At 39.8% G+C, this 24045-nt stretch overlaps 3 protein-coding genes across 6 annotated transcripts; 1 reads left to right on the top strand and 2 right to left on the bottom strand.

Moving 5' to 3' along the window:
* Window positions 1–466: 466 nt before the first annotated feature.
* fbxl13 (F-box and leucine-rich repeat protein 13) lies at window positions 467–19823 on the top strand. 4 transcript variants are annotated; one of them, XM_044123705.1, is made up of 21 exons: window positions 467–635; window positions 742–848; window positions 1033–1114; window positions 1195–1262; window positions 3837–3991; window positions 5030–5139; window positions 5224–5337; window positions 5941–6036; window positions 7358–7493; window positions 13621–13673; window positions 14581–14681; window positions 14829–14958; window positions 15360–15458; window positions 16727–16847; window positions 16940–17102; window positions 17179–17298; window positions 17430–17553; window positions 17614–17694; window positions 17858–17989; window positions 18764–18927; window positions 19007–19823. In XM_044123705.1, exons 1-21 carry the CDS (start codon window positions 564–566, stop codon window positions 19158–19160), a joined length of 2382 nt encoding a protein of 793 aa, XP_043979640.1. In that variant the 5' UTR covers window positions 467–563; the 3' UTR covers window positions 19161–19823. The 4 variants fall into 4 exon arrangements, with proteins under 4 accessions (XP_043979640.1, XP_043979639.1, XP_043979641.1 ...); XM_044123704.1 differs by having other exon boundaries at window positions 17855–17989; XM_044123706.1 differs by lacking the exon at window positions 17858–17989.
* LOC122835020 (leucine-rich repeat-containing protein 17-like) lies at window positions 7500–14980 on the bottom strand. The gene is made up of 7 exons (XM_044123708.1): window positions 14851–14980; window positions 13202–13458; window positions 11346–11828; window positions 11078–11271; window positions 10345–10500; window positions 8115–8256; window positions 7500–8034 (listed from the first exon to the last, which is right to left on the bottom strand). Exons 2-7 carry the CDS (start codon window positions 13324–13326, stop codon window positions 7749–7751), a joined length of 1386 nt encoding a protein of 461 aa, XP_043979643.1. The 5' UTR covers window positions 13327–13458; window positions 14851–14980; the 3' UTR covers window positions 7500–7748.
* Window positions 19824–19973: 150 nt separating the features above from the next.
* fam185a (family with sequence similarity 185 member A) lies at window positions 19974–23562 on the bottom strand. The gene is made up of 8 exons (XM_044123710.1): window positions 22965–23562; window positions 22777–22886; window positions 21724–21816; window positions 21415–21553; window positions 20704–20745; window positions 20532–20627; window positions 20326–20460; window positions 19974–20232 (listed from the first exon to the last, which is right to left on the bottom strand). The coding sequence occupies exons 1-8, from the start codon at window positions 23404–23406 to the stop codon at window positions 20120–20122; spliced, it is 1170 nt and encodes a 389-aa protein (XP_043979645.1). The 5' UTR covers window positions 23407–23562; the 3' UTR covers window positions 19974–20119.
* Window positions 23563–24045: the final 483 nt, after the last annotated feature.

Raw genomic sequence — 24045 nt, 5'->3', positions numbered from 1 at the left:
TAAAAAAAATAAAAACATTTGCACTTTTAAATTCTGTCGTCATTGTCCCAACTGGAACGAGGCCAAAGTACTAGTTTTGCACTAGTAGTTTAAAAAAATCCAAAGAGGTAGGATTTTTAATGCAAGAGTGGACAACCAGATCAAATTAATCTAATGCAAACCAGTTAAGTCAATCTAAAAAAAAAATATCCTAATATAACTTTAGTACACATTCCAGTTAATATGCTCGAGTTGAGCTAATTCTAGTTAAACGTTAAACAAAAACACAAGAATTTGTCTCTTCTTGAGGTCAGTAGCCAAGTATTGCACAGCACTGCTTAAGCCATTATTTTAAAAAGATTCCAACAGCTAGGGACAAATTGAATATGCTATAGTTTACCTTGTGTACTCAAACGATATTTAATAAATATGCAAACGTCTTGCCATAGCCACTGCTCAATTGTTCCGTTACCTAGCAACAATGCATTTCGAAATCGAAAGGTCTGACTAAATAGAAATAAAATAGTGCTAACGAAGAAGCAAACATATAGTCGTGCTAGTCAGCTGTACCGCACACAGAAAACATGGCAGCTGCAGACACAGACAGAAGCTTGAAGATGAATGAAATCAAACAATGCCTCCCACAAATAAGCAAGGTAGGAAAAGTTTTACGCATAAGCATCCAAGTAGATACGGGTAGTTATAAAAGTTCAAGAACCTTTAAAACTGGCTTTAAAACACCGATCTACTTTTCTTCAACAGTCATTATTGACAGCCGCTTGTCTGACTTGTCCCAATGAACCAGTGGAGTTCCTTAAAAGAGTGCTTATTGCATTCCAGGGACATGATAATCTACAAACTGTCGACTGGTATGTACCGCCTACATTTGATAAAACAACCGCTTGGTGGCTCCCTTTATCATGCTTTTTCTTATACTGAAAGTTGAAGTTGTCTTGGATAAAGGGGGAGCACTAAATCTGCAATTTACCCTGCAATCAAGCATAAATTCATACAGTGAAAGTTTTTTGTTTGTTTGTTTGTTTTGTTTTGCAGGCAAAAATTTGTTGATTATGTAAACGATTTCATTACAAAAGAGTCTCTGAAATCCAAAGCTGTAGACGAAAGTTCCCAAATGGTATTGTACAAGTATTTAATTGTGGAATACAGATTTTGGAAGTGAATAAATTTTAATTTAGGCATTTATGTGCTTTGCAGGAGCTATATTGTCAATTAGAAAAGGCTGTCTTTTGTTACGTGAGACACTTACTGGGTGCATGCTTCAGGTAGGTCTACACTTATGCTGTCAAGAATTACAAACACAAACACAAATTTAAAGATATATATATAAACATACCATTTTGTGACTTTCTTCACAATTTTTCCAAGTCATTTTGTAAAATGAAGTGTGAACAGCGTCTATATACACAATATCTTACAGCAGATTTCCATTGCCGTTTATCAGCCTTGTCCGTTTGTAACAGGTCCATGACAAGAACGTTGTCGCCCTTGTGGAGTGGTTTTTGGACTTGATGTATGCTTTCACAGAGCAGCGGGAGGATTTTTGGGGCTTTTGGTGAGAAGAACTTTTTGTGTTCTTCCAGATGAAACAGTTCAGGTCTGCATCTCTGGGTTCAGACAACAGCTCCGAGGGCCAAGAGGCAAAGTTAGTGGGCTCTGTTTCCATGGTTTCAGAAATCATCTGCAAGCTGTCTGGCTGGCTTATGGGCTTTAGCAAGCCAGCTTTCATTGCTTCTTCATAGCCACTTGTCTTGAGCAGAAAAGGAGCTCAGGCGACTCCAAGGGGAGATTTATTTCTGGATAGCTTTATGAGGAGTGAAAACATTTTTATTTGGCTTGTAACGAATTAAATTGAATTCTGGATTGGCAGCCAGAATAAATGGACTGGAGTGGAACGTCTGGTGTCCAAGAGTGCTGGAACGTCCAGTCGAGTCATGCAGTGGACTGAAAGGTTTCACGTTAAATCCAAAGTGAAAGCCACCCTGCTCCTTTTGAGGTTTATTTGCATCCAACTCAAAATGTGAAAAGAGAAATTTTGAAGGCGATTCAGGAGATACCTGCTGCAGGCATGTTGGAGGATACACGCCATCATTTGATCTCTTGCCAACACTGGATTTGTATGCATAAAAGGACTTGGGTGCTTTCTTCTCTTTTATGCCTTCATAATTTGAAACATAGATATAATTTTTTGGTATGAAGTAATTTATAGATGGGGGTTTGTATAGAGAAAGGACATGAGATTGACCCACTCTGTGGAATCCCTTACTGTTGTCGGCACCAGATGAAAGCACAGGCATGTATTTTGCCTTAAGGTCCTTTGACCTGCAACATAGAAAAACTAAACTAGATTTCCTCTTTGAAAAGAAGATGAAATCTTGAGATGGGAGGTTAAAAATGCTTTTATGATTGATGGATGAATCACCAGACAATTAGCTCGAGGGGAATTTGCTCTGCTCATAGCCTGACTGAACATGACTGTTTTTGGAAACACTCAAAGTGTCTTTGCGTTCACCAAGAGGACTCTCATTGGGTATGTCATTTGAAAGGAGCTCTGGGACAGCAAAGCCACTATATGGATGGTGATCGGATTGCTGGATAAACATTTGGTTTATGTTTATGTGAAGAGTAGAAGGGATGATGTTCTGTTGAGTGAAATCAGGAGGTTTTGTGAAGAAGCTGTATTCATCCAGTACTTGGTTATTTTTAGTTCGTCTGCTCCAAATGTTTTGTCCGTTTTCACCTTCAGTGTCTTTATGCACCATATCTGGTTGGCTTTGCACCATCTCTTCAGGGAAGCTGCCAACCCGTCTTCATAGAAAATTGGTTTACTCTGCAAAGAAACAAAGCTTTGCTCCCTTTTAGCATATATATATATAAGCACTATAAATAGTCCCCAGGAATAACCTGGCTAGAGGTCTGTGGACTCCAGTGTAGACTGTGTCCATGTGCAGTATTGTAACCTATCAGTAAATAAACAGCACATTATTTTCACTGGGATCTAAACAGATGGGAAAAAAACCCTGACATGCTTACCAGTTTGAGGAGGAAAGCAGTTGCAGCCCTATAAAAGCATGCATAACCAGGAAACCCAGAAACAGAAATATTCTAAAGATAGAAAGTAATCAAGCAAATTAGAGCAAAACATATCTATATTAAATGTTACAGGTGTTTATAACCAAATGAAAGATCCATGACAGCACATGCAGCAGCAGAGTGGAAACAGCAGATCCCTGATAAAAACTGCAGCTGCCTGTGTGGCAATCTGCCTAAACACCTGCAGGAGCTGCAGCTTTTCAGAGGTCACTGAGAAAACGGAAAAACATCAGGACTTCACATTAACTGGGCTCTTTAAGGATGAATCAGACAACATATACACCAAGGTTATTTTGTTTCTGAAGGCAACTGGATTATTTAGCTAAATGTATTTTCATCTCTTCTTTCTGCCTCCAGATCCATCTTCCAATCTAGTGGTGGCAGTAATTCACTTAAAAAAGCTTTCCTGCTATCAATCAGATATAAAGAGGAAGTAAACACAGACTTATGGAATGCACTTCTATTTTATTCCCCACATTTCCTGTTCCTGGCAATCCATATGTTTTAAATGCATTTTCCAGCAGTGGATGAGTTTTATGTGGACACTCTATATCACTGGAAGTTATCTCTGTTATCATTATTTCACCTGTTGCCTAATAATAAAACTCTAGAAGATAAAATAGATTTGACTGGCAAATATTAGATCGGACCGACTCCTGCATAATTAATGCTGGGACCCCTCACAGCCTCTCTTTTGTCCCGGTTGACTGAATTATTGACGAGTTGTGCCTGCCGCGGTGTGACAGGGCGTGGAAGAAGTTCATTCAGCAGAGGAACGAAGAAGCCATAGAGACAGCTCTGCAGATGGAGCGGGCAAAGACGTATGCTGAGAAGAAGTGCCTGAATGTTGCATTCTTTAGATGGCTGAACTTTGTGAGGTCATTCAAGAGGAGAAGAGCAGGTAGGTGATAGTGAGAAATTACAATGAATGCTGTTGATTTATTGTTTTTGAAACGCGTCCCATCCCAGTTAGTGAAGCCGGAAAAAACATTTGCTGTGGTTAAATGTGTCCAAGCTGAAAATCCTTCCAGATGCTGTTGGATTGTTCCAGTCCGGTGACTCATTTCATCCTGAATGTAGCTGGAGACGGGCAATAAATTCTGAACTTTTTGGGGTCATATTTACTAATTTTGTTTTCTTTTTTTGAGAAAATGTCATGCCAAAGCAATATCCCTTCCCTTCACTGCACTTTTAATGAATCTAGGGCTAAAACCAAGACTCTCATAATGGGGTGAGAATGGCATGACCTCAGCATATGATAGCTTTTTAATGCAACATAGTAGAGCGAGCAAAAGCATACATTTTAGAATTAAGTTAATAAAAGATTACAGCAGGCATTTGAGGATTTTAGAGGGGACAAGAGGCTGGGGACACACTGGACAGGCCGGCATTTCGTCACAGGGCAACGCAGAGGCACACAGGACACACAACTATGCATGTTCTCCCACACACACATAATATGTCTTTCTATCTTCACAAGGACTTCCATTCATTTTTATTTATTTCTATAGCCTAACCCTGACTTTTATGCTAAACCTAACCTGAACTCAGTTGACACCTTAGTTTTAAACCCAACCCATAACCCAAAAACTTTTAAGGCCTCTTGGTCTTCAGAAGGTCAGTACATATGCCAGAAATCATCCTAAGTAGACTAGCTGGGCAAGTACACACACACACACACCTCCCCACACACACGCACACACGCCTACATAACCTAACCCTTAAGGGCAATTTACAGTAATCAATTGACTTAGCAGTCATGATTACCAAACATATTCTGGGAAGCCAAAGCGTCCAGAGAAATATTATTATTATTCTCATCATTGTTGAAAAGATGAACTGGCAGACTATTCGGTTAGGTATAAAAAAGTCAAGTTGTTTTTTTTTTTTTTTTGTAATATCAAGTTTATTGTTAAAGAAAAGTTTCTCATTAATTTAGCCAGCATTGATGGACTTCAGAGTGTGATGAACAAAATCCGCATCAAGCGCTACATAGCGTCTTGGAACGTCGTTACTGTGGATGCAAAGAGGCGAAGAGAGTATTTCAAGGTACTAAAGATATCCTTCTGAAAGTATGTTAAACATAAGTTGCTTTCTCATGTACGGGTTCTTGTTCTTGTATGACTCTGGCAGAGGTTGGAGGCAAATGTCAAAGAATTAGACACTAAAAGTCAGCAGCCTCAGATTGAGCTGGTGGAGAAAAGAGTTGATGGAATCTCAGAGCTCCCTCATCACCTCTCACTGAAGGTATCGCCTCTGCAGCCCTCACCATTCATTTGTTTAGATAGTCTTGTTAGTATTATCCTGGTCTTCATGTCGGAGCTCCAGCTACTCTGAACTCTGCTGTAATCCTGCATCCAGGCTCTCTGAGTGATTAAACTCAGATGCTGATTATTATAGTTTTATTGCAGTCTGTGTCTCGTGCATATATTTATACATCATTTATATGCACTAAAATATGAGCCGTTTTAACTTGGTCTATTATTAACCATGCTTTCTCGCTCCACTTGTAGCGTTTGTTTGTTTTGGATTCACAGCTGCTGGCAAAGTGAGAGCTCTGTTGGCCTTCCTTACCCTGGTGTTTCTGTAGAACGTCTCGCCTGATAAATAGTGCTTCAGCATGACTATGTTTGGAAACAGACAGGGACTGCTCGTTTACATATCTCTGCCATAAAAAGTGGCAAAAGGGACGATGAACCCAGTCTGGGTGCTGTCAGTACCCAGACCGGGTTCTGTAAAGCCAAGGAACAACTATCAATCTGACAGCATCAAAGTTGTGTCATAGTTTTTGTCTGAATTTCTGTGCCAGTATTTTTGCCTGAAACTTGTGTAAATCTCTTTTTTCCTCAGATCTTTCAGTATTTGCAGTTAAGGGACTGGTTGAACTGTTCTGAGGTCTCCAATACCTGGAAATCGATTGTCCACTCAGGCACGTTGTGGAGTCAGGTCTGTGATGTGAAATATTTATAGAGGATTAGCACAAATAAGTATTCATGCTCGTTAAGGTTTTTAATTTCAAACCTGTTACAAATTCAAACTTCAGTGCCATTTATTGGGGTTTTATGTCACAGACTAAATAACAATAAAACAAAACATAATACAGGAGAATGACAATAGTAGTAGTAGTTTTTAAAGACTGTGTCATAGTTTTACAACATGACCCCTTTAACTTTAAAAACCCCAAATAAAATCCATCAGAAGTCAATTGATGATTAGTTTTTTGTTTTTTCTGTCCGTAATTTAATTCCAATGTAAATACAGCAGTACATTGAAGAACATTAGAAAGCAAACAGCATCATGAAGACTAATGAACACAGCAGACAGGACAGGGAGAAGTTTACAGCAAGGTTAGCTAACAAAATATACAACATTTTAAATATTTGAAAGAGCTCTTTTCAATCTATTATCTGGAAATAGAAAGAATATGGCACAGCAACGAATCTTGGTTTAAGGTTGAACTCTTAAACCTACAGACCAGAGGAGAAGAGCATTTATCAGAGACAGCAATAAAAAGACCTAACAGCCATGTTGAGGACTCTACAAGTGTGGAAGAACACGCTCTGCTCAGATGACACCAAAATATAACTTTTTGTCTTGCATGCTGAACAAAATCACACATTGCCCTAAACAGGCTGTAGTCATAGTAAAACATGCTGGTAGAAAGAGAATGTTTTTCTTTATCAGGGGCATGGAAGCTGCTACGTTATGATATCAAGATGGATGGAGCTAAATGGAGCACAATCCTTGAAGAAAACCTTCAAGGAAACCTCCAACAAGTTTCCTTGCAGGACAATAGGTTATTGTCCTGCAGGTTATTTTAATGGGTCAGATTAAAATATATTTGTCCATTAAAAAGCGACAGTCAAAGTCTAGACTGAAATCCAACTAAGAATCTGAGCAAAAAAATTAAACTGAATGAGCTTGAGCTATTTTACAAAGAAGAATGAGCATAAATGTATTTCTCTAGATGTGCAGACCTGATAGAGACAATCCGTATGAAGTGCAGAAAATGGTGACTCTACACAAAGTTTACTTAGGGAGCTGCACACATATGAAGGCGATGTGTTTCAGCTTTTTATTTGTAAAATAATTCAAACCCATATAAATCTCTTTTTGAACTTCATGTTTAGTTGTGTTGTTCTATCTGGAAATATCTGTAAGTTACATTATGTTTATAATGTTACATCATTTGAAAAAGCTGAAGTAGGTTGAATACTATTAGCACAGTGGTAAAGGTTTCTGCCTAAAGTGTTTTTGTCTCTGCCAGATTGACTTCTCGGTGGGGAAAGACTGGGTAACAGACTTTATAGTGCAGAAAATACTGAAGAGCTACCGGCCCTTTGTGACCCACCTGAACCTGCGCGGCTGCCAGTCGACAAAATGGTCCAGCTTAAAATATATCAGTGAGTTTTAATTTCTTTATTTATGGCTTCTTATGTCTTTTACTTGTGCCAATATTCATAGGTGATCAAAAGTAAGCCGTGCTGTTTAAAATGCTAAAGTCAACCCAGCTGCAGTGGGACTGTTTATAAGATGAATTAGCTGACAAACTGTAAAACGGAGAAATTAAAATGCAACATAGCGAGCTGATGCAAACTGTTGTACTGTATTGACAGAAAGTGAGGAAAAACATCTTTATTAAAAACAAATCACTTGAGTCAGGCCAGTCGGAAGATCTGGTATTTTTGTGGCACTCTCAGATGACTCGGCTCCAACTCTTCTTCTTCTATTTCTCCTTGTAGTTCCATCGGTGAGTCCCAGGGCTCGCCGTCCCTTTGGTTTTGATCTGGTCTGCTGAGCTGTCTGTCCTTAGGACAGTCTCTGTTGTAGGAATGCACATAGTCCTCCACTCTCTCCCCAATATATTCTAGAGGAGATTGGCACAGCAGGCCAGAGTGCTTCACCCGTGGGTGCAGACGTAACCAGTACACCATGTAGTGTATACTGGAGGGGGAAAGAAAAAGTAAGCAATTGTTAGAATAAGTCTTTGGAGTCTTTGTAAGCGGTTTGGGAGTAGAACTCACTTGTAGTCGCACATCCAAGGGTTTCCTCCTAGTTTTAGCTTGGACAAAAAGTACAAATCTTCAAGAACTCCATACTGAACAAAATGCAGCCTGTTGGTTGACAGGTCCAGCTCTTGAAGGTGTAAAAGCCCAGACAGGGACCCTACAAAACAGTAGGCCAGTGACTGACTCCTAAGAAGAAGTACTCCAACATAAACAAATATACCACCAATATAAACAACAAACATTTTAAAAGACAAGAAGTTCTATTGCTCATTCGTTTTCATTGCATGACAGACTGAAGGATGCAAATTGTTTATGCATTCTAGTTTTGCGCAGAAGCTGAAACTTACAAGTTTCAAGTTAAATAAATTAAAGTTCAAAATCCTTATAGCTTTTGCTGTCAGACACAGAAAGGCATTAGTAATGCAGTACGTTCTATTCCAAAGCAAAACGAGATGAGAAGTTTATCAATTGTGTTCTTATTCTGAAGAAAGTGATGGGAACTTTGAGCAGTTATAAAAAATATCAGTTTCTAATTTCCCAAGAGCACGCTTTACCACTGTTTCTGAGAACTACTTTGCGTCTGTGTTTTATGGCCGGCCAACTTCTGGTACCTGAGAGCTGTTATTTCAGCCCAGGACAATTTAATTACATTTCACAGTTCCTGCATTTCTTGGTTTTTGACTCAGAAGCAGGATATTTTATGTTCCCCACATGTTTGCTGTTGGATAAAAGTGCAAGGGGCTTTCCACTCTGCAATATTCATTTTGTTGGTCTGGAACCAATTAGGCCCAACACCAGACTTTGTAAAATATCACCCATATCATGATGTCTGAGCCACCATGCTTCACTGTGCAATGGGGTATGAATTTAATGTTTGAGGGACCTCTGACAAAGGTGTTGCACCATTTCTTTTAAGACCAGTAAATGTGCTCTTTCCTCTTCAACCAGTTTTCAGAGGCTTGCAGAGGTTTCTTGCTTTTAGCTTGACTTCACATTGAGTCTGTTGATGGTTATAGTGTTCACTTTAACCATTCTTTGACTACCCTGGAAATGATCAGTGACGAAGTCTGTGCCCTTTGGAAACTCTTTAATCCATTAAAAGGGATTAAATGACAGACAGCTCAGCAGACCGGATCAAAACCAAAGGGACGGCGAGCTCTGGAAGTAGAAGTAGAAGAAGAAGAGTTGGAGCCGAGTCATTTTTTCCTCACTTTCTGTCAATACAGTACAACAGTCTGCATCGGGTTTTGTATTTTCTTCCAAATCTGCCTCACTTAATTTTTTTCTTCAAGTATTTGAATTCAGTCAGTCAAGCATCCAATCGTTTTTGGCATTATTTCAGGTATTTCACAATCTCAAATTAACTTTTTAATTAAGATTCCTGAACAATGTCAGGATTGGCCATTTTCCCCAGATTTCAAAATTTAAGCTGCAGTATTTAACTTTTACAAAATACATTTTTCTATATTTAGTAAAACTAAACGTTACATACTGCAGCTTTAACTAAGGGCTGCCAATTTGAGTCTTGTTTTATCTCAGAATGAAAGATCTTGCTGATCAAACTGGATACTGTTATTACTTTGGACAAACCACTTGCTGTTAATATTGGGTTGCACAGAATCTGCAGACTGGATGTTACGGCTTTGGGTTTCCCGTTACTCTTCTGTTCCTACTAGGTCATTATTTGGCATGTAGGAATAACAATTCTACCAAAAAACTGTGATTAACTTAATGGGTGATTCTGGACTGCAGTTATTTTGAACACAACTTTACACTGGTATTAGTTTGTTTTGCTTCCAGTAGGTGGACTGGTCTCAGAGCATGATTAGGTTCATGTGCATCCCAGAACCCAGATCTGATGTTTAAGTTAAATAGACTTCAGTTCGGCGGCATTAGCTGCTGGTCTGCTGACGTTAAGTTCAGTTCCTGCCAGTGGGCCGTGATTTACTCAAACACAGTGAGGCTATATATCAGCACATCTCCTTGTATACCTCATCATAAATAAAGCCAAGCCTGTATACACATGTATGGCTGAATGCCCGCCACTGCTCAAAATGAAAAAGGGGAAAACTGAAGCCACAGCAGTTGTTTAACTGTTCCCCACTTTTTGGACTCCAGATTAAGATAAACACAACTGTATATGTGTAGCAATTCATTCTAGGCATTACCGTGATGATTACATACAGGACATGTTGTTATATCTAGTAATCTTGATGAATCTGTGAGCATGGGGAGAAACGCTCACCTGTCTCGAGCCGCTGCATGTCATTGCTGCTGAGGTTTAGGATTCTGAGGCTTTTTGCTCCTTGGAAATCTCTGGGTTTGAGATGATGGATCTTATTAAGGGACAGATCGACCCGAACAACATTGTCTGGAATACCTGAAGGCACCTCAGTTAGACCTAAACATACACAGAGAGGGGTGATTACATTTATTAAAATGCAACTTTTGTATCCATATTTATCTACATATGATTTATTAAATGAAAGACTGTTGTAGTAAATTATCTCGGATTCCACATTTCTGTTACTTGCAAAAGAGACAAACTGCAGCTTCAAATGAATCTAGGAGAAGGCAGTAACACAATAGTGATACATAACTGGTTTAGTCCATTTAAACGACAAATGTAAATATTTTTACTCTAATACGCTGCTGGCTAAAACTCTCTCTCCAACCAGCTGGTGCTAATAAATTGACATTAATCAGTGTTTAAAGGAGTAACTGACTCAGCACTGAAAAGAGACAGATGTGCATTGATTCATTTTATGTCTTATCATGAAAATGCTTCTTTTTAAAAAAAAAAAACAACAAAGTTCAGCTCTTCCAGCAACCCAACAGTAATTATGAATCATCTGCTCTGTGACAGTTTGTATTTTTTCTTAACCCCTCTGTTACATGAGATCATGTGTTGGGAATTACAGGACCAGCTTTAGGGCTTACAGTAGAGAGACATTAATAACGCCTGATCTTGAACTTGCCTCGGTTCCTGCAGTCCATCCATGTGACGGGGAAAAGGTAAGTGTGGCACAACGCGGTGGCGTCTAATTTGCCGCGGATCGGATTGGGCTCTAAAGTTTGAGTGACATTGACGTTTGAGCCGAATTCCTCACACAGTAAGTCAGGATCAATCTTCTTCAGCTTCCTGTCCTTAAGGCTGAGCGGTTCTGCACACCTAGAACACGACATGTTTACAGGTTAACTGTAAATCAATGATGCTCTTATTAAACATCTGGTGGCATCATTTACTTGGCATGGTTTCCGAGGTTACGGTTGCTTGGGACTTGAAGAGTGCGTATAAGGCTTTCCATTGGACAGAGACATTTCCAGGGATTGTCGTAGAGACGCAGATAGTGAAGGTTTGGCATTGGGATGAGCGCCTCTTCACTGAGCGTTCTCAGTTGGTTGTGTTGCAGCAGCAGGGTGGTTAGGTGAGTTAGACCCTGAAAAGCGTCTTCCTCCACCTGTGAGATCTGATTCTGTTGAAGATCCAGACTGGATAAACGTTCGTATCCAAGGAAGGATCCACTGCGGAGCGCTTTAATTTGGTTGCGGGCCAGAAGGAGATGGTTAGGTACTCTGGACCAGGTGCTTGAGCTGGGAATGGAAGTGAGGCTTTGGTCCTGACAATCCAGATAGACTTCTCCAGATTGAGTCATCTCTGAGCAGTTTGGTATCACAACCCCAGCAAGGCCTGATCTGCTCTGACGCCGCAGAGCCTTCATCCTTGACCTTTGGAAAAAGACACAAAAAAGTCCAGCATCTGATAATTTGTGCATAAACGCTGTACAAGTTGTACACATCAACACAGTGCTATAAAAAGTATTTAACTCCTTACAGATTTCTTCTGTTTTTGTTTGGTTTGTCACATGTTTCAGATCATCAAGCAAAATTTCTATTATCGTAAAACTTCTCAAATTTCACTACAACTTTCTGAAAGTGAAATCACTTGGATACAAGTAAATACAAGTCAGACGGGCTGTACTGAAATGAAATTGCATTGTGTCTCTGTACAATTACAACAAAGATCGACTGAAAGCATCACACCATGGCCCAATCAAATGAAATTTTTAAAAACTGATAAGAAACAAAGTTTTTGAATGCAACCTGCCAGAGTCAAAAGCTCAAAAAGTTAAGAACTTTATAGCGTTTTCTTCCAAACAAACTGTGTAAGCTGAATAATGCTGCTGCTGCATACAGGTAATGATAGCTAAGTAATGACTAATTAACACAAGAATACTACTGTTACTTATTTTACATCCCTTGCTTGCTAGTTAAAGCTATAACACTCTTTAATTTCAGTGCAAACGTTGTGCTCATATTTGCTTTCCATATATTTAAAGCAAAAATATTTATTGGCACAATAGAATGAGCAAAGAGTCACAGATCAGAACAATGATGTGTTTGGTACCAGGACAGAGGTTTCACAGATATTTCAGAATAAATCTCATTCACTCTCCAAAATCATTTTGACAGAATCATATGTTTTAAATTTTCTGATATAATTTGATTTCTGCATTATTTGTGTGTGAACAGGCAACAGATTTTTATGCAACTTTATTCATTTTGCACATCTGTGCTATCACATTTGACTAAAATATCACTTTTCATGTTCATGCCATTAAATAGAATTATGAGACTTATTACCCTCCGGCCTGTAACTACTATTGCATTTTGTGTGCTAAGTAATAATTTGTTATTGTTGCCATTTGAGGTGTAAAGACCCTGGAACATTAACCTGTAAATGTTCCAGGGTAATTGTGTCAGCTCAGCCACAGTTTGGCAGATAAAACTTTAGATTTAGTAGTTTAGAAATAGAAAATCGGTCCCCTGCTGCTGAACTGTGGCTGTTAGTGATTATGTGTGTTTTTAGCCACTGAGGACAGTTCCGATTGGATGCGGGAGAATAATAAATCACTCAACAGACCTCTGAAAAATTTGGCCCTCTCACTTGGGAGATTATGGTTGCGCTCCTGATCTGCTGTGATTCCTAAAAGCCCCCATCCTTATTCTTTGGAGACGGACACCAACAAATCTCAGCTCATTGTGATTTATAAACACCAAAGTCTCTGGAAACAGAGTTGTAAACAGCAGTGAATCCATACCTTTCCCGTGTAAGTTTCTGCCTCGCACTTTTAAGTCCTCTGCCCTTCCCTGGTCTCTTTGACTCAATGGACGGGAGCAGCGAAAGAGCCACAAAGGCTAACAAGATCGGTGAAATCACACGCATCCTGAACACTGCAGGGGGTTTATTTTCAGCTACAGGAGCGAGACTCAAAGCGGGAAGCTGTGATGAAAGTCTTCAGTCCGCTGTCTAATGGGCAGCTGTGTTGGTTTTGATGTAACACAGATTCTCTTTACTCTGTTGGGGAAAAAAGTTCAAGTCAGCACATCATCAAAGAGAAGAGACATCACATAAAATTCATATGTATCAAGATTTATTACTAGTAAGTAGATGAAAACAGAATTTAACAAGCCTTGCTTTGCTCATTTTGTGTTTTTTCTTTTCTTTTCTTTTCTTTAGGCGAATGCAGAAACCTGCAGGAACTCAACTTGTCAGAAGTCTTAGCTATTTCTGTAAGTAAACAAGTAGATGGTTTCAAAATCAAAATCTAGTTTTTAGATTATATATGAAGTTTTAAGACTAAAACATTCGTCATGTTGATTTAACGCCATCCTGCCATAAATTATAGATTGGCAGGATTTCTGGAAACCACATTCCCCACACAAATGAATCACTCTGACTCATTTTTGACCCGCAGTCAGAAATCTCATTTTTTTATTATTATTACTTTACAGTGTGAAGAAAAGGAAAGCAACAGTTTACAGTAAAATTGGTTTTAGTTCAAATCTAATGTTACATTTGATCTCAGCTGCTGGTACCCGGATACGGGCATAAAGGCACAAAAAAGTTGGCTAAAACTTTCCATCCCACTCTTCACATGTTTAATCATGTTTACAGCTTGATGACAGGTCATGTCTCTCTGTGTCTAAAGTTTTCCTTGTGCTTGTATTCTGTGTCTCAGTTCCACCCTTATATGTTGCTGCCAATCAACTGCTAAACTTTTTCCAACCTCACAAAACATACAAGCTCTTTGGAAATATTTAACATTCAAAAAGTGAATATGGCATGACATGTAAAGGAGTGCCACCATGACACTGTTGGGAAGCTAGAAGCTGCATATCTGTTCAGTCAGAATAAAAAAAAAAAAATTATTTATGTAAAGAAAAAGCGTGATTGGTTCATTCTAGTTCAGCAGCCGATCCAGACAATGTAATCCGCCAATATTAGGTTAATGTACATGCTTAATTATTAACAGCATGATCTTTGTTTTCAAATAAACTGAGTCTTAAATGTCTTTCCAGAGAATGAAAACACAAAATGAAATGTTTTCTAATAACAATCCGCTTCAAAATAAAACATGTAAATCTGTCTTTGTGATGTTCAGAGAGACATTTTACACTGAACACTGCTCTTTACCAGGATATGATGATTCAGAAAATCACTGAGGGATGTCCGTGCCTGCTCTACCTGAACCTTTCTTACACACTCATAACAAACCAGTCATTGAGAGCAGCATTCAGGTAAATATTGTGAAATAAAAGCTCCAGTTTTCGCTTTTTCTACCCCATATGTACATACATATTTTTTTTTGTCTAGACGAGCTTGCAATCAGTCACAGCAGTAACAATAAAGAATAAAAATACCAGACAGTTCTTTTTTTCAAATAGGAATTGCCGCAGCCTTCAGTACCTGAGTCTGGCCCACTGCCGCAGATTCACAGATGAAGGATTTTTAACCCTGACCACGGAGGAAGGTGGTCGAAATCTCATGCACCTCGACTTAACCGCATGCATTCAGGTCAGCCGTTTGCTTCTTTTGGTTCCTAATCAATACAATCGAAGTCTCCTGACGACCAAAGCAATAGTTTAATCCTCGACTCAGTTTCCAACTAAAGCATCCACTCTTCCGTTTGCACGTGTCTGATCTTGTTACTCCCTCTGCACTGGGGAGCATCGGAGCAAATGGGGGAAGGTCTGTGAAAGTTAAAAACTTGTGGAGGGGTTGGGTTTACACACCCACCCTCTCCGCATGTGTACACCGTGTAACATTTACACTCATTGCTCTGGGGACAAGCCTTAGCCGGGAGCCAGATGTATGGTTTCCATGATGAGATCATAAGAATGCAGAGAATGCCAAAAAAAAAAGCAGAAATGTAGGTGAAAACACAGAGCCCCTCTTTGCCCCCTCTCTCTTTACAGATGACACCAAAAGGGTTCGAATACATTTCTGCAGGATGCCCGTCTCTCAAAGAGGTTGTGATGAACGACATGCCAACTCTGTCAGACACCTGTGTTTTGGTAAGAGTTTATTACTGCAGCATTTCAGAAGTCACACAAAGTAAACCGGATGTTACTGAGATCATAAACTAACCTTTATGGCTAACTGGCAAATTATGTGATGTGCACAAACAACATCAATCTAACAGTGAAGCAACACAGTTCCTTAAAAAGTATTCATACCCCCTCCCCCCACTACTTATTTTGTTGTAGACCGAAAACAAAGTGGTGCATTACAGTGAAGAAGAAGCTATCAAGTTCAAGCTAAGTCAGAATAGATGTAGATGTTTGTGAGCATTCATCATCAAGTCTCCCCATAGATTCACAATTTAATTTTTTGTCTGGACTTTGACTAGGCTATTGTAACAGACAACTGTACAGCTATTGCTGTATGTTTTAATGTCTTTAACTGGTGGAAAGCAAAACTGAAAATGAGGAATAGAGCTCCCACAGCTTGATGCAGCCACCGCCATGTTTCACCATGGATATGGTGTTTTTTTATTTTATTTTATTTTTTTTAGGGTAATGTGCATTGCTAGTTATATTCAAACCCTCTTAGCATGTACCACAGAGGGTGAGTGTTGGCGTCATCTGGTCACGGTGTTTCGTGTTCGTTTGGTCTCTTCATGGCTTCTGACAAAATGCAAAAAAATACTTATGGCTTTTTTTCCCCCAACAATGGATTTCGTCTTTCCAAATTTGTACAGTTGTACAATAGCTGAAAGTTGTACTGTCCACCTGAACAGTGACTCTCTGCAGCTCCTCCAGAGTTACTAAGGGCCTCTTTGTTCCTTCTCTAATTCATGCTCCTCCTACATGGCCTGTCAGATGTAGTGGACGTTTTGGTAGGTTTGAAGTTGTTATATTCTATTGTCAGATTGATTAAAAACTCATTAATAAACATTCAAAGATGTTTATTAAGGATTTAAACCTCTCCACTTTGTCCCAGACCTGCTGGGTGTCCTGGTCTTTATGACAATGTTTGTTCACAATTGTTCTCTAGAGAACCTTTGAGGCGTTCACAGAACATCTTCATTTATACTGAGACTATTTACCAATTGGATTCAATTTCAGAGTATTAAAATAAATTGGAGTATGAATACAAATTCATGCGAAACTTTTCTTTTTTTCTTTTAACTGTTATTTTCTTCCACTTTACTTTTTGTTGGTTTTTCTTATAAAATCTAAAAGTTTGATTCTGTAATATGACTTTATGAGTCAGAGGGTATGAATACTTTTGCAAGGTGGCGTGAAGTGAAAGAATGTGTTTTTTTTCTTTGTCCTACCAGGCCCTGCTTGCCAGATGTTACACTCTGTCCTCCATCTCTCTGCTGGGCTGTCCTCTCCTGTCTGACGCCACCTTTAGAATAATGGCAAAAGTAGCCCATCTGAAGAGTTTGAGTGTAGAGGGTGAGACCATTTTGCATCCCACTGCTGTCCTCTTTTGTAGCCACGTGTGGATGTTATGCACTGGTGCTGGAACATATTCACGTGTGCTTTAGGCAACAACCAAATAACTGAGGTGAGCTTGGAAGCCCTGTGCAGCTTCTCCGCTGCTCTCAGCAAGCTCCATGTGGTAGACTGTCATGGAATGACCGATGATGGCATGAAACATGTGGCCATCCTCAGACACCTGAACTCCCTGGATGTTTCATTCTGCACCAGGTGGGTGGCGTTTGTGTTGGCTTCATTTGCTGAATCGATGGAATTACGTCAGAGCGTTTTTCATCGTGTCTTTCAGGGTGAGTGATACTGGAATCAAATTTTTGACTGAAGGTTCCTCGGCACATAAACTGCAGCACCTTAGCATTAGTCAGTGCGGCCTCATTAGTGAGTTCTCCATCAAGAGGATTGCACGAAGGTATTTAGCAGGATTTAACTACAGAGCTCATCCTATCCTCATAGTTAAACTACATTTTCTCTTTATTTGCCTCATGACCTGCACAAAAAAGTAAAATGTTGCATTTTTGTGTTTGGGAAACAATTTATTAGGTTGCATAAACTGTTCCACCTTAATTTGAGTTACTGTGAGAAGGTGACGGACATGGCATTGGAGTGCCTGAATGGCAGCTCCATCCAGTCTCTGGACTTGAGTGGTTGCAACATCCATGATCAGGTACTAAACAAAATTGCATGTTCTCCGTCTCGATGACTACAACAGTGTTCTCTATTTTAGGGACTGGGTGCACTTCAGAGGATAAAGCTAAAGAAGATTGTACTTGCCAAGTGTATATTCATCACCGATGTGGGCATAGAGGTACATATCTTTAAACATTAGTGGCCTCAGGTTTATTTCCTTCAGGATATTTTTTTTTTTTGTAGAATCATCTCTCGCTTTAGAAGCAGATGTGAGAGTGGAAAGACAGCAGCACAGTCTTATATCCCTTTTTATGTCTTCTTATTTTCCTTCCGGACAGAAGCTGTGCGGCAACGTGAGAGATCTGGAGCACATTGACATTTCCCAATGTCCAACTCTGACTGATTTCGCAATCAAATCCATTTCATTGTACTGCAGGAGTCTCCTCAGATTTACGATGGCAGGGTGTCCACAGGTTCAGTTTACATATACATATAGAGTAAAGTGCTTGTATTTTTCTCCTAACAGATATTCTTCAGTTTTTGCTTCTTATTTGAGATTTTCAAATAAAAACATAGTTTGATATTAAATGAAGAAAACCTAAGCAAATACGAAAAAGCTACTGTCAAACGCTATTCAACCCAGCGTCAACAGCCATCAAGCATTTCTTATAAGTGGTGGTGAGTCTTTTACATCTGTCGATTAATTTTGGAGGATTCTTCTAAACCAGCCAAACTGGAGTCTTTTTCGGCCACAAATAACCTGTTGAAGATCTTGATTATGTTTCCCATTTAAATCCAAACTTTGACTAGGCTGCCCCACAACCTTATGTTTTCTGTTTCAGATGTTTAATAGTGGACTTGCTGATGTGCTTTGACATTATTCTGCAGGACTTCCTGGTTCCATCGATATTATCCAGATTTTGAAGCAGCACAGCAGTTCCACACAATCACACAATGTTTGATTGCGTTCTTTCTCTGATATGTGATGTTAGTTTTTCACCCAGATTTAAATGGATGTACTGCTCTTCTTACCAATCCATAGAATATTTTTAATGAATACATTTTTCATGTAGAGCCGGGTTGACTTCATATGTGAAAAACACCTTTTGTATTTATTCGGATGTTCTTTTGCTGATACTAAAATTTGGTCTGCACCGTGTGAGCAGATACTTCTTCTCAACACTTGGATGCACATTAAGTATGATCTTTCTTTAGCCGCTACAGTTCCTCGTTTTGTTTGTGTTCAGATGACAGATATGGCGATTGTGTATCTGACCGCTGGCTGTCAGTTCCTGCTAGAACTCGACCTGAGTGGCTGCAAACTCCTCACCGATCGCTCTCTTAAAAACCTAAAAAAGATTTGTCCTCCACTTAAGACCATCAAATTAAACGACTGCACAGGCATCTCATGGTACATTAAAAGTCAAAAGTCTGACATTTACACTCTTTGCGAGAACTTATGTAACAAATTTCCTTTTTTCTTTTTAAAGGGAGGCTGCTCTAAAACTGAAAAAACGCTTCTCACACTGGGAGTACAGCAGCGACAAAACTCCCAGCTGGTTTGATTGCAATGCACACAAGTTTGCAATGATCCCAAAGGATAATGATGCATGGATAAGGGAGAGGGACTCTGAAAAGTCATAAACGGCAATTACATCCGGAAAGCTCAAGATTCTGTTTAAAAACAGAAAAACCTGCTTAATTATCTTTAAGCAGAGGTCACAAGCTTTAGTTCTCAAAGTCCCATGTCCTGTGACTTTTAGATGCGTACTTCACGCAACCTACCTGAACGGTTGAATTGCCTTCTCAGCTGACAACCAGAAGCTACAGAGTCCTGCTAGCGACCTAATTACTTCATTCAGGTGTGATGAAGCAAAGGTGCACCTAAAAGCTGCAGATCCACATCAAGGACGGAAATTTGGGGCCCCTGTTTCTGGTCACTCCAACCATCGATTTAGGAGCTCCAACTGAAAATTTCTTTAAACTTTTAAGTGTTTTTATTTTCACTAATATTTTTTAAACCAATTATAAACCAGGTTATAATTTACCTGGCTTTGCCACGGTAATTCAACCATAGACCCTTACAGTCTATTTTTGGATGTTTTAATTGTTTTTTACTGAATTGCTATTTTGTGCCCTTTCACAGAAGAAATGTTCAACAACTTCTAAGAGCACAAACTGTAAATGAGACAAATAAAGTTTAATATTTACCAAAAAGTGTTAATGTACTTACTTATATAAACTAAGAACTGTGTAGCAACAATGACATGTGCTCCACGCCTTGTTCATAACTCAAAAATGCCTGTTACATTATGTTAAAGCTACCAGTACTTGTTTCATTGAGTGATTTATTAAAGAACCTATTTTATTAAAGTACCTTTTTAATCATGTTAATCAACGCTAAATACACAGTCAATACAATGATTGTGTGATTTGACATGAACATTCAAAAGGCACTTTAAATTAAAAGGTATATTTCTGAAGTATTTACAGTACATTGTGAAGACAGAGGAGAATAACATTCAGCTGTTAGCGTTGTATTAATATCCGGTCTTGACGTTTGAGGTTTGCGGTCCTGAGAACGTCACGATGCATCCGGTCACTTAGCTCCCGAGCTTCAGGGACTCAAACCAGCTTTGTGTCCTCAGCTGGACGGATCCTCTGTCTGCCCGAGCTTTGACCCACCGGTCAACAGGAGGTTCTCCACTCATATAGCCTGAGGCAAACAAATTAATGTCATGTTTCATTTACTGGTTGGAGGTTTTCACGTCGTTATCAGATGAAGAAAAGATGAATGGTAGGAGCTCACCAGTCAGTGTGGTCCGGCCGTCTGCGGTGTGTCTTTGTTCGTCATGCAGAAGAACCTCTGGGCTGACGTCCACCGCCACGCCACAGAGATTTACACCAGCTCTAAAGGAAGACGGGAGACGCACACTGACCGCTCCTACATGACACAAAGATTAAAACAAAATCAGGAGTACAGGAAAAACTGGGCTCTGTCCACGGCGTACTTACCGTCCTGAGTGTGGAGGTCAGCGGTACCACCGTCTCCCACGTAGACATCAATGCTTCCGCTGATAGAGGAAACCTTCAGGAAACTATTTGAACCATCTGCAGGAGCAAAGCAAGCCTCAGACTTTGATAGAAACCATGCCTGGGTCAGTGTGCAGCCAGCCAGCCTGCTTACCAACAACTGTATCCCCAGACTTGTTCTCCACTGTGGTGTCACCTACAATGAATTAAAAAAAAAAACGTGATTAGATAACCTCATCAGTACCTTCACTACCCCACACTGAATAGAAAATGAATATCTGAATACTTTAAGCACATCTTGAGTTGTAACACATCATTACATTACACAGCTGAAATTCACACTCAGGAATACAATGAAATTCTTATCCAATCAATTTTATTTATTAAATGTTTCACAGGAATGTTTGTGATCAACGATGTCACTTTTTACTGGTAACTTGACTTTATGGCCACTTTAAAGCAAAAATAGTTGAAAGGTTTGTGGTAAATTGGGACCACATTGTGCTTAAATCAACTGTGACTGGATCTGAGCCCGAGATTCCTTATGGCTCAGCTTTACCAAGAGATTTAACCTAAAGCAGCTGTGGATGAGAATGTACTGGTAACTCCTAAAGGAAACAGTTGTTTTTGTGAAGAAGACGTTGCTTCCAGTGTTATTTTAACCCTTAAAATCAATAAGTCTGGTGAAGGTTATCATAGATCAGCGTTTCTCAGTTCCAGTCCAGAAGGAGCACCGCCTTGCATGTTTTTCCCTTCTGCCACACACCTGACTTGAATAAGTGGGGGATTAACAGGATTTTGCAGAACTTTGTGGCACGCAGAGGAGTTTCAGGCAATCATTTGAATTAGTAGAATGTTTTCTCACCGTGCACATGGCCCAGTTCTACTCTCCCGGAGCAGGAGAACACACAGCTGGACTCGGCATAGACGGCTTTTACCTTCAGAGCTCCGTGCTCTGTGGAAATGTTCATCCTTGTGCCTTGAAGCTTCTTGACATCAACCACCTGCAAAATGAGACCTCAGATGACTGCACACAGATGTAAACACACACCACTTCACATCAGAACACACAACATTCAGCTCACTGCTGCTGACGGCTGCAATAGGATGCTGCTACCCCCTACTGGCTGCTAGGAATAAGACTGAAGAGCTGCAGAAACCCTGTCCTACTTACGCTGTCTCCCTTTGTGCTGATGTCCACGTTACCATGGATGGTGCCCAAACCTGTAACATGTCCGCCGTGGGACTTCACCTCGACTTGATGTGCCTGAGATAAAACAAGAGGATGAGGAGTTAAGCCAGTTTCAGATATTTGAAGGTTTAACACAATCAATGATTATAAAACTGATGCACATCAATTCTTCACATGATTATTTTGACTATTTTAAGGTATAAAAATCAGTACAGAGCTTTGGTTTAATCCCTAACTGGATTATTTTGCAAGTGTCTTTAAATGACTTCCCTTCTTTTATCACCTTTTTTTGTCCATTCAAGCCAACAATAAGAAAGTGGAAACTATAAGACACAATTTAGATAAAGATATTAAATAGTTTTATCATATTTGAGTAAATATGGAAATGTGTGTGGGTTTTTTTTTAAAAACAAATCATTAAGAATGATGCGTTCTTAATGTTTGAACATTACCCATATAAGTAATGAGTAGCGCTACAGCACTCTGTTACACTCCGTTTCTTTGGCAGTTAACTTCTTTTGGCTAACTCTGGTGAGTAGTAACTAATTACATTTACTTTCTGAAAAACAAGTACTCCTATTAATAATTTTCTCATGCCATACTCTTTACTTATACTTGATTAATATTATTTTAAACTTACTTTTACTTTAGTCAGATTTTGGCCACTCTACCCACCTCCAGTTATGTCATTGAACAAACAGCAAACATGTTTTAACCCAAAAATGCCAGAGAAACGGACATTATGCTAAACCGATGCTTCTTGTTTTTTAACAAACTATATTGGTGCTATTTTTAGGCCTGTTGCAGCATTTTCAGGCCAACTGCTACAAATACTTTATATTGCTACTAAATACTCTATACTTGTACTCAATTGTACTTGAGTACAATTTTTAGCCACGTCAAGTTTTTCTGCTTTTCTATCTATCTATCTATCTATCTATCTATCTATCTATCTATCTATCTATCTATCTATCTATCTATCTATCTATCTATCTATCTATCTATCTATCTATCTATCTATGAGGAAATACCAACTTTAACAGAGTGAAGTAAACAGCTGCCCTTTTCTGTCTGCACTTTGCAGATATCACTCTCCATCTTCTTCACTTGCACGTTGCCTCCTCCTCCAGTAGTGATGAAGAGATCTGTCAAAAGCACGCAGGTTTATTATGCACGGACTCCATGTTTGTATGCGCGGCTATGTCGTTATTGTAGAAACTCACTAGATTTGATTGGTGCGTCCATCTCAATCGTGACGTTGCTGTTCACCTTCTCAGCAGAGATGAGCAGCTCCTGGCTCTGTCCGTCGTATTGGACGTGCAGGTCCTCCATGCAGTCCCCCTGGTCACTGTCTGGACCGTGGATCGAGATCAGGGCTCGGTTCGCCTCGGGGTAGGCGTGCACGTCCAGCGGGCGGACGCAGATGTTGCAGCCCAACCGGGCCCTCACTGTGGTGAAGGGGCTGACGTCCAGGGCCCATTGCCGCAGGGGCGACGCGTCCACCCCGTCATGTGTCGGTGCTTTTGCGGGTTCAGAGCTAGAAAAGTACCGTGAGGCAAGCAGAGGCCACCGGGGCGTACTGACAGCAGTGTGACAGGATGTGAGGGACCAGCACCGCAGGAGGAGCCCCACAGGTCCTCTCTGAGCTGCTGATGTCCACAACATCTCCTCTGACCAGCAGCTGCTCTAAACGTCCAGCAGCCGCAAACACAACAACGCAACCTGCAGAGTTTGATGTGCAGTCATTCAGTCCGCATGCACCGTCCCACACACGTCCATGTTCACCGGGGATCTGGTGCCCTAAGCTGTTACTGAGACAACTAGGCACCGCTTGGATTTCAGATTAAAAGTCGGCTAATTCAAATGTACGAGTTTTAAAAATTCCTGAAGCTAATACGGAAATAATTTAAAGTGCGGTAACCAGGGCTGGCCCAAGGTAAGCGAAGTTTGCGGCCAGTGCTGCCGAGACCTCAAGTAGTCGTATGCAGTGATATTATTTAAGATATCAGTAAGTGTTAATCGCCGTTTCTCCATGATTTCTTGTGAACACATGAAGCTCGGTTCCTGTGGTTATTTAATGATCCTTTAGGACAGGAGCGTCAAACTCATTGTCATTTCGGGCCAAATCAAAAATCTGAATGTTTGTAAAGGGCCGATTGAGCCAGAATCTATTCACAGGACCCATTAACTGTTAAAATATCAATAAATAGCTGTTTGTTTCAGCATTGAGTAAGTGAAATAATATTGAACTTCTTTTCAGTCCATCCAGGTGTTTTGTGATTGTTTTTGTGGTTTTTTTTTTGT

This window comes from Gambusia affinis, linkage group LG08 (assembly GCF_019740435.1).
Source record: "Gambusia affinis linkage group LG08, SWU_Gaff_1.0, whole genome shotgun sequence".
NCBI lineage: Eukaryota > Metazoa > Chordata > Actinopteri > Cyprinodontiformes > Poeciliidae > Gambusia > Gambusia affinis.
The sequence above is the reverse complement of the archived record's forward strand: the minus strand, read 5'-3'. Positions and strand labels throughout refer to the sequence as shown.